The following is a 17,975-nucleotide window of genomic DNA, read 5'->3' on the forward strand; positions in this document are numbered from 1 at the left end:
CCGGCATTGGCCTATTTGATAGGCACTCCTCGGTTCCACCACCTGCTACATGAGAAACGTGGTTGCTGCTCCTCTTTTTTACGTATTGTTTTGATGCTGGGACACCGAGGCTCTTGCCGGTTGGCGATGTAAAAGTACGTATAACAAGTAGACTATTGACGACACTGAAGCTTGGTCAAGCAGGTTATCCAAGAGGGGATTGGTAGTGTCTCAGCGTTGATCTTATAAGGGAAGGCGAGTCTTCACATATTAGTAGTATAACTGAAGAAATCCAAACGCCATATGTCGAAATCTCAGGCATATATGGCAGTTCCCTCGGAGATAAGATGATGTTTGATCAGGCCCAGAAGAGCCACCTGTGGATTTAACTTGTAAACGAAGTGCTAACCGTAGCCCCTCCCTTTCTTGCCTTTCCTCGCCCCAGATCCGTTTGCACTCTGGGAAGTTGAGGATCACGCCACAATTACCATTACCATCACCCCCAGTGACAATTCATCCGAGCATATTGAGCCAGCTATACCCTTGAATGATTCAATGGGATTTGAAAAAGCAAAGAAAGCAAGCAATAAACCAGGCTGCCTACTCAGTCTCCGAGCCCCGAGAGCCGACCATGGGAGCCCCGCAGCATGATCCGGTGTGCAATTGTCCAGGAAAAGTGGGATGATGGACGCTTAGATTAGATCCGCAGTCGCCCGATGTCGGGAAATTTCACGGCGTTTCAAAACTGGGCTGAAGGGCGGTATCCGTATTGTATTGACGCCCAACTTACATTACTTCCTGTGGCCGCTTAGACTGTTCAGGTACCAATCTTGATAAGCTTTCCCTCAACACAATTGAAGACCAGCATAACCGAGTATAGTCTCTTGTCCGTCAAGAAGCCGGCCAGGAATCAGATTATTGGCCGCCATTCTCTTGGGGGTCGCACGATATCTCTCCTTTTTCCCATGTTTCCCTAGGCCGCCCGGTGACCATTGGGGGTAACATTCATGCTAACCCCCAAACCTTGGACTGGTGGCGTACCCCAAATGAACATCCAGGGACCACTCCATGCATTGGAAACCTTTCCCGCAGCATTTCCATGTCGGCGATCAGTAGTAAGGTTTGCCGGTCAGCGGGCCTCAGCAGAAAGTGATCGCATGGATACGGTGTCCCACACACGCATGCAAGATCGCAATCTGTACGGAATGCGGCAAGCTCCATTAGAAATTGACTGTATTCCTTCACCTCTCTGAGGGCTTCCTACACCGAATGATCATTCGAATGACCAAGATCATCTACATGTCGAAACAAGACTAGTAGTCTGCGGTGCCCATCTTTGCTGGCTGATCATACGTTAGTTGGTCTCAAGGGGGCCTACCTGAATGTGATTTGCTTCTTCGGCTGTTGTCTGGACCTACCAGATATCACGGATTGCTAATCTACTACTCGGTTTAGACCATGCTATGCCCTACCTTTCTTCGGAGAGCTCACTGCTGCCCTGATCTTCGCACCGGCTTCGCCCTAACAATCTACGGTTCGCAGGAAAGAAGGAAATAAAAAAAAGAACCCCCCTCCATCGCCCCCACACCACAGCAATACGAAGTTGTAAGTATCCCTGTTCGATAGATGTCTCATAGCCCCATGCAAGCATTTCTACTCTAGTACAATGTGGTGGATACTTACTGTCTCACTTGGAGTGACTACCCAAGTGCTGCCCGTCTATACACAATTTATCAGAGGGAGTTTATTAGGGAGGGGGGGGGGGGTATCTCTCACAACACTTTTACTATTGAACCAGTAACAAATGAGCAATTCTTACCAGTGCCAGACATTGAAGCACGTGCTTCTTTTTACACTTGAAACATATAGAGGCATCTGATCGCCAGACCTTGTAGTGCGTATATGACATGGGAACATCATGGCCCGCACGGTTACCCCGCCGCAAAATCCCCCTCCTTTGGGACTCGGACGTGAACAGGGATCATTTGTCTGAATTGGAGTCCACTATGGACGATCTTACTTTCTCCATTACTTGGCCTAGGTCCTGTGCACTTTCATTTTCATTTGACGAAGAGATATTTGAAAGCGTGGGTCGACACTGGCCAAGGCTAAAACTGGATGACTATAACTATGAACTGATTTGCCCGAAGCTTCGGCTGGCCGATCGCAGTTTAGGTCTTACTCATTTTCCAGCGCTTGCCTCGACTACTAGTGCTGCTGTGTACTTGTGGGTACCTTGCTCCTTTGATCGTGTGGTAAATCTCTTTCGAGTACCTAGTACTACTTACGTATGTCCGAAGTCGATCCATGAGCCTGTCGACCCTCACCTTGTTTTTGTCTCCACTCCAATGCAGCAGGCCCCCCTCATCATACGAGAGAGTCCGCTTATTTACCGCCATAATCGAGCCTCGAGCTTATGAATATCTAAACCATGGTTGGCTCGTGCAAGACGCTACCTAGGCAGCTAACCTCGTCCACGCTATTGGGGTAGCAGGTTGGGTATCTTGGTCTAGTTCAGCCTCGAATCATGTGCCAATATGCCAGGATCAGACGCCATTGTTAGGAACAAATGCAACATCCCTCTTTCAATGGCATTCTCCAGCCACCACTTGTTCCTTGAGGTATTTCCCCTCTTCCATAAGATTTGCTTATATTACGCGACCTCTGACTGGCCGTGCCCCCGCACGATAGATTATTCGATACAACCCCCATCTCTTACCAAGGAAATGATAGACATACCTTCTCTCAGATGATGCAAACCAATGTCACTGTAGGAGATCTCACTTTCCGCGAGAATATCTATGGAGCTCGCTTCCTGCTTCTATTACATAGTAGTAATGGTGGGTCCCCCAAGAAGGTAGTTGATAGAAATCAATATGTTTGTTGATTTTCCTCTTGTCAGCACACAAATGAGACTCGGTGCTTTAGAAAGCCACCCAAGTGTCCTCACAAGTGATACTAGTATACCATGTATCACAACTCGACAAATCAGTTACTCAAGGCGATCCCTCTCCCGTTTATTTACATGTGAGCTGCCGCACGCATCTTAGGCAGAGACTATGAGAATACTCGCTACCCAGCAAGACTATGCTCAGTCATCATCAATCGTCATATCACAGTACAGTCCTGTTCGAAAAGCCCTAATGATTATGCAATCCTATATTCGTGGGGCGTATCTGGGTGACGCAATCGCTTCATATGATGTACCCTATAGTGCAGCCTGCACTTTGACGAACCCACCGGTATACTGCAGATATAGCGGCCTGTACAGTAATTCGTGAAGGCCTTTGGGATTAGCCTTCGAGGGATGATCATTGGGTACACCACTGTGACCATGACACAATAGAATGTAGTGAAGCATGGGAGTCTTCTCAATCATAAGACAGTTGCTACCTATGTAAGAGCCTTCAATATATATGGCCAACAGCCCTTTGCATGGTTTCAGAAACATGTTATCTAAATCAACTACCAGGCCGTCTAGGATGGAGGGAAGTGTACCGATGCCTTGGTCCGACGTACTTCAAAGTCACACCACAAGGCATCATCACTGAGAGAATACTCTTATGCAAACTTCGCATGTATACCATGGCACAGTATCCCAGACCTAAGCTGCTTGCAACAAGAATTAAGGGTCATATCTGTATTTCAACAGCGACGCCAGTCATCCCTCGTGCTCAATTACTCGAAAATAGCCTATACCAATATTGCGCTTATGTTAGTGTGAGATGATACTTTCTGAAACTGAAGGGGCTTCCTGAAGAAACATCCCATTGAACTTGTATCACACCTCTGAGAATTGTCGTGCCTCGAGAAGATGGAACACACTGCCAGAGCACGTCCGAATCCAGAGTGCAGCTGCCTATCTATTGTAAAGGCAGTTGCGCAAGCTTAGCACTATCTTTGGACAGCCATCCCAACAGCACCGTCATTGCATGAAAGCTTTGCAGTACCTACCATAACATTGGCATGCATGGTTTCAGAGCCCCACGCTTGTTAAATCGAAACACTCCCTTTATCTGTCATGGTAAAACTCCGAACATTATTCAATCTAAATTCTCCATCCTGCCTGTCTGATGAATATCGCCGTCTGTACGCTGCATGCGCTTGCACAGCGCATTCTTCCAGTCCCCTTGCTGCAGACTTTTCTATTACACGCGGGATAGAAGCATGGATTGCATGCTCTTGCTGCTGTCATTCTGATGCACAGTACCGTATACTCCGACATACTCAAATATCCGAATGGGAGAATAGGAAGTTATGGGCGTAGATGCGCACTTAGACACCTTCGGGATCCTTCTGTATCTATAACATCTGAGAAGCTCAGGAACTTGCTATTCATAACTTGGTGCTCGGTTCAAGCATCTACAATCTTCTAGTTGTACTAAGTAAGTCTTTCCCAGACACCAAATGAAAGCGACGGCATTCATCTTAGTCAACTCAGAGAATAAACCTCCACTTGGGCGGCGGGAACATGGGAGATACTAATATCACTGAGCCCCATTCAACGAAGCATTCTACCGATGGCTACAGCTTTGTTTGTGGCTTATTAACCGTAAAAGTGAACCTGACGCACAAATCCAGGTCTTGCTTCTCTGCACTAGCCCCGATGCTAAACACCTTACGCAAAAGTCCAGATGTGTGCTGGCGACAATGGACTCTGAAGCCCAGGATATTGTCGCTATACCTCGTTTGTTTCCTAGCAGAACAACTAGTATGCTCTTGTTTTGTCACGAACAGCTAAGGATATCCCGCAATCCTCAAAAGGCTGTATGTTCAAAGAGTCTCCAAACAAGCCCGGCTAAACTAAACATGTTGAATGAACATGTACGATGGTAGTAGGACAACCTAACACTAGACCTACAGTCTCTTCTGTATCCGTTTCCTCAAATACTGGTGAACGCTTAATGCGACCGCAATAATCCCGCAACGGCCAGAACTTGTTTCACACAGCTATAGAGTTCCACAATATGTCGTTTGCTACATGCCGGATTGAGCGGGTGCATTGATGCTCCTTGGGGGGTATTGCTGCTAACTCACCGACCCAATAGACCAAGCCACTACGATTTTCCGAACATCTGGATGGCTGAGGGACGATTGCAGGGTAGGTAAATCAATACTATCGAGCATCCCGTGCAGCAAAATCGGGATTTGGCGCAGCCTCAGCTACTGATGAGACATGTCATATTCAGCTAATAATGGCCGTGGCGATGTAGATCATGGGCGACAAGATTAGATTTGGGGTTCATGCAGTTATACGATATCAATTACCGATTTAGTCGAAGATGTTGCGGACGGACCACGCCGAGAAACGGCCAAAGTGGCTGCAGAAAAGGTTATGGGGTCTTAAGGGCTCGGCGTAAGGGATAAGATCACTGCATGCAATCTATGCAAGATTGCTGAGTCATGCTGTCGACAAACGCTTGGACTTCTAGGGATGGATGAAATCCAATAAATCGAATCAAGGGTTGGAGTAATGGCCTGGATCTGCGAAATAATTGCCTATGACCATGATCAAATAGTGCCTAAGGCGACTTTCACGCAAGATTAGTATGTGCAAGGAAGGGTTCAGGTGTTGACATTGGCTCGTTGTGTGGTAATACTCTCAGTTGTGGTTGTTGATTGCGCTACTATATATTTTGGGCATAGTGCTATCATTCGAGCGGACTAACTCTGCGCTTTACCAACAACACCATTTAACACCAGCAAGTTACTATCGTGATAGCGCAGAATACTCCAGGGGCAAGAAAAGAAACATCCTAGGGAAAATCGAGTTAAGATCCAGGTATTTGGTATGAGAGCAAAGCCAACGTCATCAATGCCCGATTGTCGGCTCAGGACATAAGTCTACCCATGATCACTTTGCAAGTTCAGTCGCCTGAGGCAACGAGACCGTTTCATTCCTTCAGACGCTAGAGCACGGAAGCTGGCAATCTAGATGGAGGTCGTGTGGGGTATACGCCTTATGTCGAAAATTATGATGTTATCCATCATATTCGGGGTACGTCAAGGTCGGTTGACTGAGTATCTTATGACGTATGTACGAAGGGGTTATGGAGAGGAAGTTGGTGGTATGTATCATACTGGGAATTGCACGACAGAAACGGTAAGTACTAGGGGTATCCATCCACCTGAGACTATGATCTGCGATTGGGGGCCGTCCGACGTCAGTATCTCTCGATTTGGACACGTCGACAATGAGGGACAACACGTGGTGCTGAGGGGTTTGGACCGTAGGGTTGAAGTTGGGCCTCTCGAGATAATAGTGGCGACAGCGTGGTAAACAAACGCGTGAGTGAGACTTGTTGGTTACCCTGGAATCTAGGTACAAATCACATTGTTTACCTATGTCAAAGTGGCAAGTTATGAGGTAGAGGATCTGCCTACTACGCCTATGCTGCAAGTTGTCTAGAGAACAACTAGAAGGATGATGGAAGCACGGGAAGATGGGGCGTCGGAACCCAAAAAGATGCCTAAGCCGCGCCGTGCCTGACTCAAGTCTAGTTGAAAGGTGTGGAGAAATCGACAATGACCAATTTGAGATAAAACCAGAACAAACGAGAAAGAAGAAGAAAAAGACGAAATAGTTTCACACTGACGAGATCTTTGCCACTATTATCTTTCTATTGGCATACTGTAGATACTACTAGTGGATATAGCACGAGACTTCCATGGAAGCAGAAAAGGATTGGTGGCAATAACTCAGGGAAAGATTACTACTACTACTACATCGTACCAACTAGTAGATTGGCAGCTCTTAGCCTGGCAAAACCTAAAGCGTTTCATAGTTGGTGGCCGAATTGAACCAAGCGAATACTCGAATTTTTGGTTTCATTTTGGCGCAAATGCAAGGGAGCAGGATAAATGAGTTGATCCGGTTCCCCCGCGGTGCTCTTATCAACCATTATCGATATGATATTGTTTAACAATGGGGGAGGGGCGATGGCGGATAGAACCCGAAATCTTGTCTTGGAGCGAAAGAGCCGGTACGGGAGAAATTACTAGTACTAGTACCGCGGGATGGATGCCTGAACATCATCCAAGCCAGGCTAGCTAGTCAGCCAACCAAAAATTTAGACCAACAAAGGAAGATTTAATTCTCTAAACATAGGTTAGAAGAAAGTTTAGAACTCTGTGCTGCTATTTTGTGAACTTGGGCTTAAACTTGCTTCACTGTAAAGTGTGGTAAAGGGGCCTCACAGTAAATGTGTGTGTGTGTGTGTGTGTGTATATGTACGGTAACTAACGCGGTCTGTAATCGCTGTAATCGTATGATCCACGGGGAGGGAGGGGCGAACCCTGCCTGGGGGTGGGAAAAAAGACGCGTGAGACTTCCGGCGCTAAACCTAAAGAAGCGGGACAAACAACAACAAACGACGCGAGAGTCGCGCGTGCGACAGAAACATCGAGGTTCCCAAGGCGTAACTGGCTGGGTACCTGAACCTGAACCACTCAAATCCTGCCGATAGAATCGCTAAGTACCTAGTAGACCACCTTAGTAAACTACTAGTCGTGGTCACCTAACTGACCACTATGTTCATTCGCTTCTTTTTTTTTTTCCTTGCCAACCTCTCCCAGTGTGTTGTGTCCCCATCATCACCTGTCCTCTCTCCAGCCATCGACTATCCACCTTCCCCAACCTTAACCGTCGAAACTCTCCTCCCATAAGGGAAATCCATCGGACGATTGATCTCTCATTATTGAAGGTTGGCTCTGCATACCGCAACTTCCGTCTCCAGTCGCCAGCCCCTCCGTCCGGCCGCCCATCCTATCTCCCACCACCATCTCCACTACGTCCGACTACTGCTGTCCACCACTGCCGCCTCCCCATCCCTTTCTTCGTTTCGACTCCTCTGCTTCGCGTGGCTGTCTGCTTCTTTTTTTGGGGTATCATCTCGCGTCACCCCTTGCGCGGCCAGTCCCTCTGCCGGAGAAGCGCAGTCATTCAGGTTTTAAAGGAAGAAAGGGAGACGGAAGGGAGACGAATCTTGCTGCTGCCGGTGTCCTTCTATCAAATCAAAATCATCCCTCTCGCATCCCTCTCTGCAACTCGTTACCTCTTCTCGCGCATCGCTTGCAGTTATTCGCTGTCTGGGAACTTTCTCGCGTCCGCCTCGTCGCGACTGTCCTCGTTCCTGTCGCCGCTGCATCCTCGCGCGTCGCGCCTGCTTGTTTTGACGCCTGGGTTGTCACCCTGAAACATTCCGTCTTATCGAACGATATCGCATTAGGCGCCGAGCGACACTGCGAAGCTCCCTTCAAGGATATTGCGTGTTTCAGGCGCGTGGCCCCGTGCCTCAGCGCGAAAGAGTCCCCGCTTGTGCTTGTTCCTGCCCTCTCCCACACGCTCTTGGGGTGTATGGAGGCTTCAACAAGCGCATTCGAAGCCCCCCGTGGTCTCGGAATAGGCTGGTGATGTACAGCCGTCGTTTCGCATCTTCGACTTGTTTTGGCTGCACCCTGCCATAGGCGCGCAGCCTTACTTTTCCTAGCATTCCACTGCGGTCAACAACAACTTCTGACCCCTGTCACTGGCTAGACCGACAGGCGGAAGAAAACACCGCCACACACACACCCTCTCTGTTGGGCCCAGAAGACTCTGTTGTTGTGTACGCCCATCGCGACTTGAGGTCAACTTGTCCCGCGTCGTGTACTCTATACTACCTTACAATTTGTCTAGCCGGCCTCATCACGACACAAACCTATTATTGACCGTTCTAGTGAGCTTGGCCTCACCTTCATAGGAACCGAGTGCTAGCATCTCTGTTTTTATCTTCTACAGATTGATCGTGGTCATCATGGTCGCGACATTTTCGCCGCACCGTGATGCGGGTGGCACACTACACCTGCCTTCGCACACGGGCATTCACCATATGGATGCTAACTCGGCCATTCGACAACTGCGCCGGTCACTATCTCGCTCACCTTCGAAGAGCTCCAACTTCTCGTTGCTCGCTTCTCGAGGCCATTCGCCGTCCAAGACAACGCCATACATCTCGTCGCCTTTGTCACCTTCACGGAGATCTACCCAGAGCAACTTTGTCCTTTTCCCCAGTTCCTCTCACCAGTCTCCTTTCGCAGTCCCATATCACCCAACCGGAAAGATCACGAGGCCAACAATGCGCCGTGTGCGGACCTCTCCGAGGAGCCCCGTGAAGCGTGCTTTGAACGTCTCCACGGACCAGGGAAATGCAAAGCCTGCGCCGTCAGTCCCAACAACACCTGGCGTGGAGAACACACCCTCAACACCTGGACTTGTTCAACCCGACAACACGACTAGAGACATCTGTCCAAGTGACACGCCTGCATGCGCGGAATCCACCTTGGGACCCCGCCCAGCCCTTTCCCGCATTGAGAAGCGCAGGAGTGGCACGTTTGGCTCATATGCCACGGTTAGCCCGCTGAAACGGAGCGACGGAATTATGAATCTAGATCGAGTGTCTCGCGGCAGTCCATCGGCTAAAAGACGAAGCGTCCAGGCAGCAAGTTTATCGGGCGAATTTAGCATCTTTGATAATGAAGTCACACCGAACGCTGCTGAAGAGCCTGAAGTCGAGGCTTCCCCAGAGTCGACCACACCTTCCTTCCCTCCCCCCATCACACCGTTCAGCCCGTTTGCCACCATTCCCAAACGGTCCTCTTCTCTACGACGGTCAACTTTACAGCAGCGTCAGAGTGATCGCTCTCTTTTTGCTCGGGCGAAGGCTATGGATGATTCACCAGACGCCCTAGACAATGGGACCCCGCTCTCAGTCCGACCTCGCATGTCTTTGGATCAGAATCTTTTCCAGCCAAACCGGGACAGTCCGTTCTTGTCACGGCCCTCGCCAGGTACCCCATTGTTTGCGTCGACGGGTAACAACGCCGAACAGCCCCGACCTTCTGCTCATCCCCTGTCCCGAACAATCACACAATCCTCTTCAAGTTCGAGTCTTGGAGACGACTCTCCGACCCACGAGCCTGTTCACAAGGGTGATCGTCCCAGAGGGATCATAAACTTCTCCAAGTCTCTCCCCGCGGGGACCGCTCGGCCTGCGCCGGTGCGGCATCTTAACCGCGAGGATTCGACGTCGTCCATTGACTCCTTTGCCACGCCTGAGAATTACAAACTAGTCAAGCCTCTCCCAGCGGCGTTCATGTCGACTGGTCTCATATCCAAGAAGAACCGCAATGCCGACGATCCCCAGAACACGCTAGGGTTTAGCAAGAATATGCCCGATACCCCATGCAAAAGACCAATCAACCTCTTCCCTACCGGTGGAAGAGTGCAGCCAGAACGGCCCTTGGAGATGCCAGGCTTGGTTCGGCAATCAGACACAATACCCCCGTCACCCTTCAATCCTTCTAGCACACGCCCTAAATCCGGACCTTTTGCGCGAGGCATGGGGATTTTTGGAAGTTCCTTCAACAGGCCCGAGGTTTCCCGACGCGGAAGCTTTGCTAGCATCGACGGCGATGACTTATTACCATCTCAATCGCCCTGCGGCCGCAATAGCCAACCACTAAGCGAAAACGACTTTCCACCAACACCTACCAAGCAGAGCTTTTTCCCGTCTCGAACCTATCCGCCTCCAGTCTCGCAGATTGCCTCTCTTGAGCGATTGGCGGAGGCCAAAGGCACCAATTCAAGTCCCTTGCACGACAGGTTCCAGCGTGGTTCTCCACGTACACCGCAAGACCATCTCTTCCCTGATCCAAGTGGACTATCAATCTCGAATGAACAGCAATCAGGTCAGCCCGACTTCAATTCTTCGAATCTGCCAGCAACTCCAACTGGCCCTCGTGATTCCTTCCAGTCTGGAAAACGGCCCAGCCTTCCGTTGGCTGGTTACCATGCGCCAGATGTCGACCCCAGTCTAACTTCACGGTTCGAACGCGTAGAACTTGTTGGAACTGGTGAATTCTCTCAAGTATACCGTGTTTCCGAACCTCACGACACATCGATCTCTACTTACCCGAGGGAGATGTTCCCTCCCAAAGCGGTGCCCGAACAAGTATGGGCTGTCAAGAAATCGAAGCAGCCATATTCGGGTCTCAAGGACCGCGAACGCCGAATTCGTGAGGTCGACATACTCAAGTCGTTGACTAACTCGGACCACATCATTTCCTTTATGAACAGTTGGGAGGACAACGGCCACCTTTACATTCAGACAGAATTCTGTGAAGAAGGCAGCTTGGATGTCTTCCTTGCGCAAGTTGGGCTCAAGGCAAGGCTGGACGATTTCAGAATCTGGAAGATAATGCTGGAACTATCAATGGTAGGTACTGACCTTTGGATGATGGATAGCGTCACCAGCAGATGTAGGATGGTGCTAACAGTTGTGGCAGGGTTTGAAACATATCCATGACATGGGATTCATTCACCTTGATCTCAAGCCAGCCAATATTTTAATTACCTTTGAGGGCGTGCTCAAGATTGCCGATTTCGGTATGGCCGCACGCTGGCCAGCAGAAGACGGCATCGAAGGCGAGGGTGACCGCGAATACATTGGACCAGAGATCTTAATGGGCCGCTATGATAAACCAGCGGACATCTTCTCTCTGGGTCTCATTATGTTCGAGATCGCCGGCAACGTTGAGCTGCCTGACAATGGCCTCTCGTGGCAGAAGCTCCGCAATGGAGACATGAGCGATATCCCCAGCTTGACCTGGAGTTTTGAGACCAGCGTCTTCCGCGATGCGTCCGGTAATCCGATTTCGGAGGAACCATCGTTCGAAGAGCTCTGCACCTCAGACTTTGGCGAGGATGATTACGGCGTGGACAGCTTCCTCGGAGGTCGCACAAGCAAGCGGGACATGACCTCTACGGCTCGAATTGGCGAGCTTGTTGATCCCCCTAGCTTCATGGTCGACGCTGGCCATGAGCAGGCTTTGGACAATATTGTGCGCTGGATGATCTCGCCTGAACCGCTTGACCGACCCACTGCGGACCAAGTGCTAGAAACGTACGGGGTCCAATTCGTCGCCCGCCGGCGTCGTGCGGGTGCCACCGTTTACGAAGGCAACTGGGGCCCTGCCGATGAGATCCTGGCGGAAGACGCCGAGATGATCGATGTTTAATCACCACGACTTGACATATCTAGTGCATTTGGACGGAGTTGGCGCTTTCCCTTTACAGTACCATCTAATGACGGCGTTTATGCGGAGAACCGAGCTTTTGATATTAATGCCTCTTTTCTCTCGATGACCTTGATGTGATCGGGATGTTTTACCGACCATCCTTCATGATTTGGACGATGTTGATATGACCGATATGCTAGTCCCATGGAGGGGTGGTTGTCCACTCATTCCTCAAGATTTCCTTTGTGAACATGACTCGTTGATTTAGCGATGATGATAGGCTTCTGTTCCTTTTTGTTCTCTTTCTACCTCCCTATCGCGGTTCCTTCCCTTCATGTACCTATGTCTTCTGCAGGTTGAAAACCTCGTGACGCAGGATGACCGAGGCGACATGTCTATAATCCTATGCCTGCCATCTGTCTTTGCTTTTCCGCTCTTGATTCCCACTACACTTCTTCTCTTCACCACTCTTGTTTTATTGATGCTTCATTTCCTTTGTTGGAGTGACTCGAGAGCACTGGAGTAGTTCTTGCTCGTGCACTTTGGGCGTCTGATGGCCTCTACTACCCTATTTCTAGATGTCTATGTATTAAATATCCTGGCGTGTGCGCCATCTTCTCTTCGACATTGTGTTCACTTGATTCGATATACCTTTTTCCTCCCCGCGTGCTTTTGCCTTCTCCTATTGTCCTCACTACTCCATTCTATGTGTCCTTGGCAGACGAGAAACCGCCTCGACGTGATCAAGCCGGCTTGAGAACAGGATAATGCTTGTGAATTAGATATTGAAATGTACATTTGAATTGGACGAACCAGAATACCCAATTAAGTATCGCATGAATAAATTAAAATCGTCCGAATGGCGTATACTTTTGTATGCAAAAAGGTAGAGAGAGTTGGAGCAGCTTCGTCGGAGGCTCGCCACTGGCCGACCTAATTCGGTCTTGGCGCCCGCCGCGGCGTTCTTGCAGTTCCTCGCCGCGACCTCCATCTTGCCTGCGTCTCCCCGACCCTCTCCAACGCCTTTGTGTCGCCGAGCTTTTCTCTAACAACGGCTACGGCCGACTTCACAATAACAAGTCGCCAATTATATATTGAATCCATTGGATAATTACCATCCCCTTGTTGTTGTTGGCCTTATTCTCAATAACGCGGCGACGATGTGCGGCTCGGTTTAAAGCCCCATCACTGAAGTATTTCGTACTGGAAGTTTCTCACTACCGAATGCTAAAGTCTTAGACTTTGCTATCTTAAAGCTCTTCCAGGACCTACCAGTATCTGCGATTTTATTTTACTTCGGCTGTGCAACCTCGAGAAAACTCACCCTCACAACATGGATCATCGAACATTCGTGTCGGATTCTCTCCTCCGCCTTACAAACGCGTCGGACCCTACCGTCGTCGACTTCGTGCTTGCCACCGCCAGTTCCGCCAAGTCAGCCTCCGCTTTGCAAGACAAGCTGCTCCCTTTTCTGGACGGTAGCTCCGACGACATTGGTTCGTTTTGCGGCGAACTTTACAGACGGGTTGGGGTAAGAGCCGGGTCCAGCGCTACTAGTGCCAATGTAGCAACCAAAGAGCGCAGTGATGCTGCTTCATCAAAGAAGAAATACCGACTGCTGGAGATGGAGGAGGATGACGTACCCGAGGCTCGAGGGTCACTAGGCCCTGCGAATGTTGAGGCCGAACGGGACAGACGGCGACGCAGAGATAAAGATCGGAGCACTGGAAGAAGCGGCAAGGACAGCGAGAGCGGTCGCAGCCGCTGGGAGAAGGATGATAGTCGCAAACGCGATCGTAGTCGGGAAGAGGAATCTCGCGACCGGCCCCGCACAAAGAAGGTACGGCGACGGAATGCCGATGACTTTGATGATCGCTGGGGAGATGAGGAGATACCTGAAGATGAGCTATACGAGGATGAGGAGCAGACGGGTGATTTTGAGGAGTCGCCTTCCAAACGGACTCGGTTGGAGGATGGGTCGGCGTCGCCGCGGTCGAATGCCTCCGAGGAATTGGACCCAGAGACGAAGAAGGAACAAGACCGGAAACGCGACCTGGAGGAACGAGATGAGTTTGCGAAACGCCTTGCTAAGAAGGATGATGGCAAGACGAAGAAGATCGTCGAGGATCGGACAAGGTCTGGTGAGGCTGCGCGGCGACGAGCATTGGCAGATGATGCGTCTGCGCGGGCGGCTGTCATGCCTGACTTAAGGATGCGCTCGCGACAGGAGTATTTGAAAAAACGTGAGACGGAGCGCTTGGCCCTCTTGCGCAGACAGGTCGCCGAGGAGACGGCAGAGTTGCGTGATAATCCCCATTTGACCCGCAAGGAGAAGGAGGAGTTCGCGCGTAACCGAGAAGTTCTGCGGATTGCGGAGGAGCGGTTGCGGATTGATGACTATCGCGATGGTTATATGATGCCCGAGGACTATATCACAGAGAAGGGCAAAATCGATCGGAAGAAGAAGGAAGACGCGCTCTACAAGCGTTATGTGGATCGCGATGACGCTGGTCAGGAGCGGTTCATTACGGAGCACGAAGAATGGGAGATGGAGCAGACAGCCAAGGCTAAGGCACAGATCAACCGGGCCGAATTCGTTGACGAGGGCGACTATGAGTACGTGTTTGACGATTCGCAGAAGATCAACTTCGTTGTGGATGCCAAGATGGAAGGCACTCGAAAGCCTATGACGCAGGAGCAGCGCAGGCTTCAAGAGCAGATTGATGCGGCCGAGAAGAAGGCACAGTCGATGGAGGACACGCGGAAGAGCCTGCCCATCTACCAATTCCGAGATCAGATCATCCAGGCAGTGCACGACCATCAAGTCTTGATTATCGTGGGAGAGACTGGTTCGGGTAAGACGACGCAGATTCCGCAGTACCTTCATGAGGCTGGATTCACCAAGGGCGGCATGAAGGTCGGATGTACACAACCGCGTCGGGTTGCTGCCATGAGTGTGGCTTCTCGAGTGGCGGAAGAGATGGGGGTGAAGCTGGGGAACGAGGTTGGCTATGCCATTCGATTCGAGGACAACACCAGCGACAAGACCGTGCTCAAGTACATGACGGATGGTATGTTGCTGCGTGAGCTTTTGACGGAGCCCGATCTCGGCCAGTACTCTGCATTGATGATTGATGAGGCGCACGAGCGAACGGTGCCCACGGATATTGCCTGTGGTCTCTTGAAGGATATTGCGAAGGCACGGCCAGATCTCAAACTGCTGATCTCCTCCGCCACGATGGATGCACAGAAGTTCCAGCAGTATTTCGACGACGCTCCGATCTTCAACATCCCCGGTCGTCGGTACCCCGTTGATATCCACTACACATCTCAGCCGGAAGCGAATTACCTGGCTGCGGCCATCACGACGGTCTTCCAAATTCATGTCACTCAGGGTCCTGGAGATATACTGGTTTTCTTGACAGGTCAAGAAGAGATTGAGGCGGCGGAACAGAGTCTCCAGGAAACATCGCGAAAATTAGGGAATAAAATACCCGAAATGATCATATGTCCAATCTACGCAAACCTTCCGTCTGAGCTACAGACTAAGATCTTCGAGCCGACGCCGCCAAAGGCACGGAAGGTCGTGCTGGCAACGAACATTGCTGAAACCAGTTTGACTATCGATGGCATTGTCTACGTGATTGACCCAGGCTTTGTCAAGGAGAACGTCTTCAACCCGCGGACGGGTATGGAAAGTTTAGTTGTGACTCCCTGCTCGCGAGCTTCCGCTAACCAAAGAGCCGGTCGTGCTGGACGTGTCGGTCCTGGCAAGTGTTTCCGACTCTATACTAAGTGGGCTTACTACAATGAGTTGGAGGAAAGCACAACGCCCGAGATCCAACGGACCAACCTGAGCAGTGTCATTTTGATGCTGAAGTCCCTGGGAATTGACCAGCTGTTGGACTTCGACTTCATGGACCCTCCTCCGGCAGAGACAATCATTCGTGCCCTGGAGCAGCTATATGCGTTGGGGGCGCTGAACGATCGAGGCGAGCTGACCAAGATCGGGCGACAGATGGCCGAATTCCCAACGGATCCCATGCTGGCCAAGGCGATTCTAGCAGCCGACAAGTACGGCTGCGTGGAAGAAGTGCTGTCCATCGTGTCGATGTTGGGCGAGGCGAGTGCGCTCTTCTTCCGACCCAAGGACAAGAAGATCCACGCGGACAGCGCGCGGAATCGCTTCACCATCAAAGATGGCGGCGATCATCTCACGTTGCTCAATATCTGGAATCAATGGGTTGACTCCGACTTCAGCTATGTCTGGGCCAAGGAGAACTTCCTCCAGCAACGGAGTCTGACACGGGCGCGCGATGTCCGCGACCAGCTCGCGAAGCTATGCGATCGAGTCGAGGTTTCTGTGAGCACTTGCGGCTCTAACAATCTGCAGCCGATCCAGAAGGCCATTACGGCCGGATTCTTCCCCAACGCGGCGCGACTGCAGCGTGGTGGCGACAGCTATCGCACAGTGAAGAATGGACAGACGGTGTACCTCCACCCATCCAGCACGCTGTTTGAAGTCAACCCACGGTGGGTGATCTACTTCGAGCTGGTGCTGACCAGCAAGGAGTACATGCGTAGCAACATGCCATTGCAGGCGGAGTGGCTGGTCGAGGTGGCGCCACACTATTACAAGAAGAAGGATCTGGAAACGCTGGGATTGGAGAAGAAGATGGCGAAGGGGCAAGGCGCGGCGGGCGAAAAGAGTCGGAATTGAGGATGCGAGAGAATATAGTATAACTATTCTTTATAAATGTTGATACCAAATGAACAGCTAGCAAACTATAATGTATGTATGCATGCATGTACATCTACTTGCCATCTTAAGTATCTATCCTATGGTCCCATAGTACGTAGTAAGGTAATTCCCGCAATACTTGTAGTTGCACAGCCGTGACCCAATCACAACCCGCGGATTGCAACACACGACAAACCGACCGCGGCTTTTACCCCCAAACCAACCTCGGCATCTTCGCATCACCTCCGCCCGCGCCGCCAACTTAAACCACCCAACTTTCCAACCCCGGATTCCAGATTCCAGACTATCCACTTCTACCAACAATCACCGCTATTCAACATCCACCACCACCACCTTTATCCTCTCACCAAACTACCAAACCAAAACAAGAACAAAAACAAAGGAATCGCGAAAAGCGAAGAAATACAAATAAAAGAATAAAAATGTCCCAAACATTCACCCCGGCCGACGTATCCACGCACAACAATCCCGACAAGGGAATGTACATCATCATCGACAACAGCGTCTACGACGTCACCAAGTTCGTCGATGAGCATCCCGGTGGCGCGAAGATCTTGAAAAGGGTAGCGGGAAAGGATGCTTCGAAGCAGTTTTGGAAGGTGCGTTTGTGTTTTTCATCTTCTTTCTTCATTTTCTTTTCTTACACTCTTCTCTGCCCTTCATCTTGTCTATGCCGTCTGGGTTGCTTGTTGCTGTTTTTTGATAGCTGCCTTTTCTGTATTATTTCTGTGCTGGACTTGCACTTTTGGATTTGGAATTATGTTGGGATACTGCAGATGCTAACATCATATGTTCTTCTTCCCTGTTGTAGTATCACAATGAGGGCGTGCTGAAGAAGTATACGCCCAAGTTGAAGATTGGGGAGGTTAAGGAGGCGGCGAAGCTGTGAGATATGGGGTGTTTATTGTCTATTTGTCCTGTTGGAATGGGGATCTATGCTGTTGAAGTTTGGTCACGCATATACACTCTAGATGTCGGGATGATGATGCTGCTTGGAGGGGGAGACTGCTCATGGTTCAAACAGTCTTAGACCGTCTATTACTAATAACATTAAACAATAGCTAACTAACTAGCTAAATACTATTCCCGCCAATATAACGAACGAGCAAAGTGTGGTATCCATAGCCGGCGAGCACTTGTTCCGAAGTGCTTTGACAAATCCAAAATACAGATAACT

The 17,975-nt window shown here is 50.3% G+C and overlaps 3 protein-coding genes across 3 annotated transcripts; all 3 read left to right on the top strand.

Annotated features, from left to right (window-relative positions):
- Positions 1 to 8,774: 8,774 nt before the first annotated feature.
- On the top strand, positions 8,775 to 12,036 carry AKAW2_60727S (tyrosine protein kinase SWE1; the record flags this gene model as incomplete). The annotated part of the gene is made up of 2 exons (XM_041692885.1): positions 8,775 to 11,234; positions 11,305 to 12,036. The coding sequence occupies 2 exons, from the start codon at positions 8,775 to 8,777 to the stop codon at positions 12,034 to 12,036; spliced, it is 3,192 nt and encodes a 1,063-aa protein (XP_041546225.1).
- Positions 12,037 to 13,369: 1,333 nt separating this feature from the next.
- On the top strand, positions 13,370 to 16,756 carry AKAW2_60728S (putative mRNA splicing factor RNA helicase (Cdc28); the record flags this gene model as incomplete). The annotated part of the gene is made up of 1 exon (XM_041692886.1): positions 13,370 to 16,756. The coding sequence occupies one exon, from the start codon at positions 13,370 to 13,372 to the stop codon at positions 16,754 to 16,756; it is 3,387 nt and encodes a 1,128-aa protein (XP_041546226.1).
- Positions 16,757 to 17,220: 464 nt separating this feature from the next.
- AKAW2_60729S (cytochrome b5-like heme/steroid binding domain-containing protein) lies at positions 17,221 to 17,687 on the top strand (the record flags this gene model as incomplete). Its single annotated transcript, XM_041692887.1, has 2 exons — positions 17,221 to 17,397; positions 17,610 to 17,687. 2 exons carry the CDS (start codon positions 17,221 to 17,223, stop codon positions 17,685 to 17,687), a joined length of 255 nt encoding a protein of 84 aa, XP_041546227.1.
- Positions 17,688 to 17,975: the final 288 nt, after the last annotated feature.

This window comes from Aspergillus luchuensis, chromosome 6, assembly GCF_016861625.1.
Source record: "Aspergillus luchuensis IFO 4308 DNA, chromosome 6, nearly complete sequence".
Lineage (NCBI taxonomy): Eukaryota > Fungi > Ascomycota > Eurotiomycetes > Eurotiales > Aspergillaceae > Aspergillus > Aspergillus luchuensis.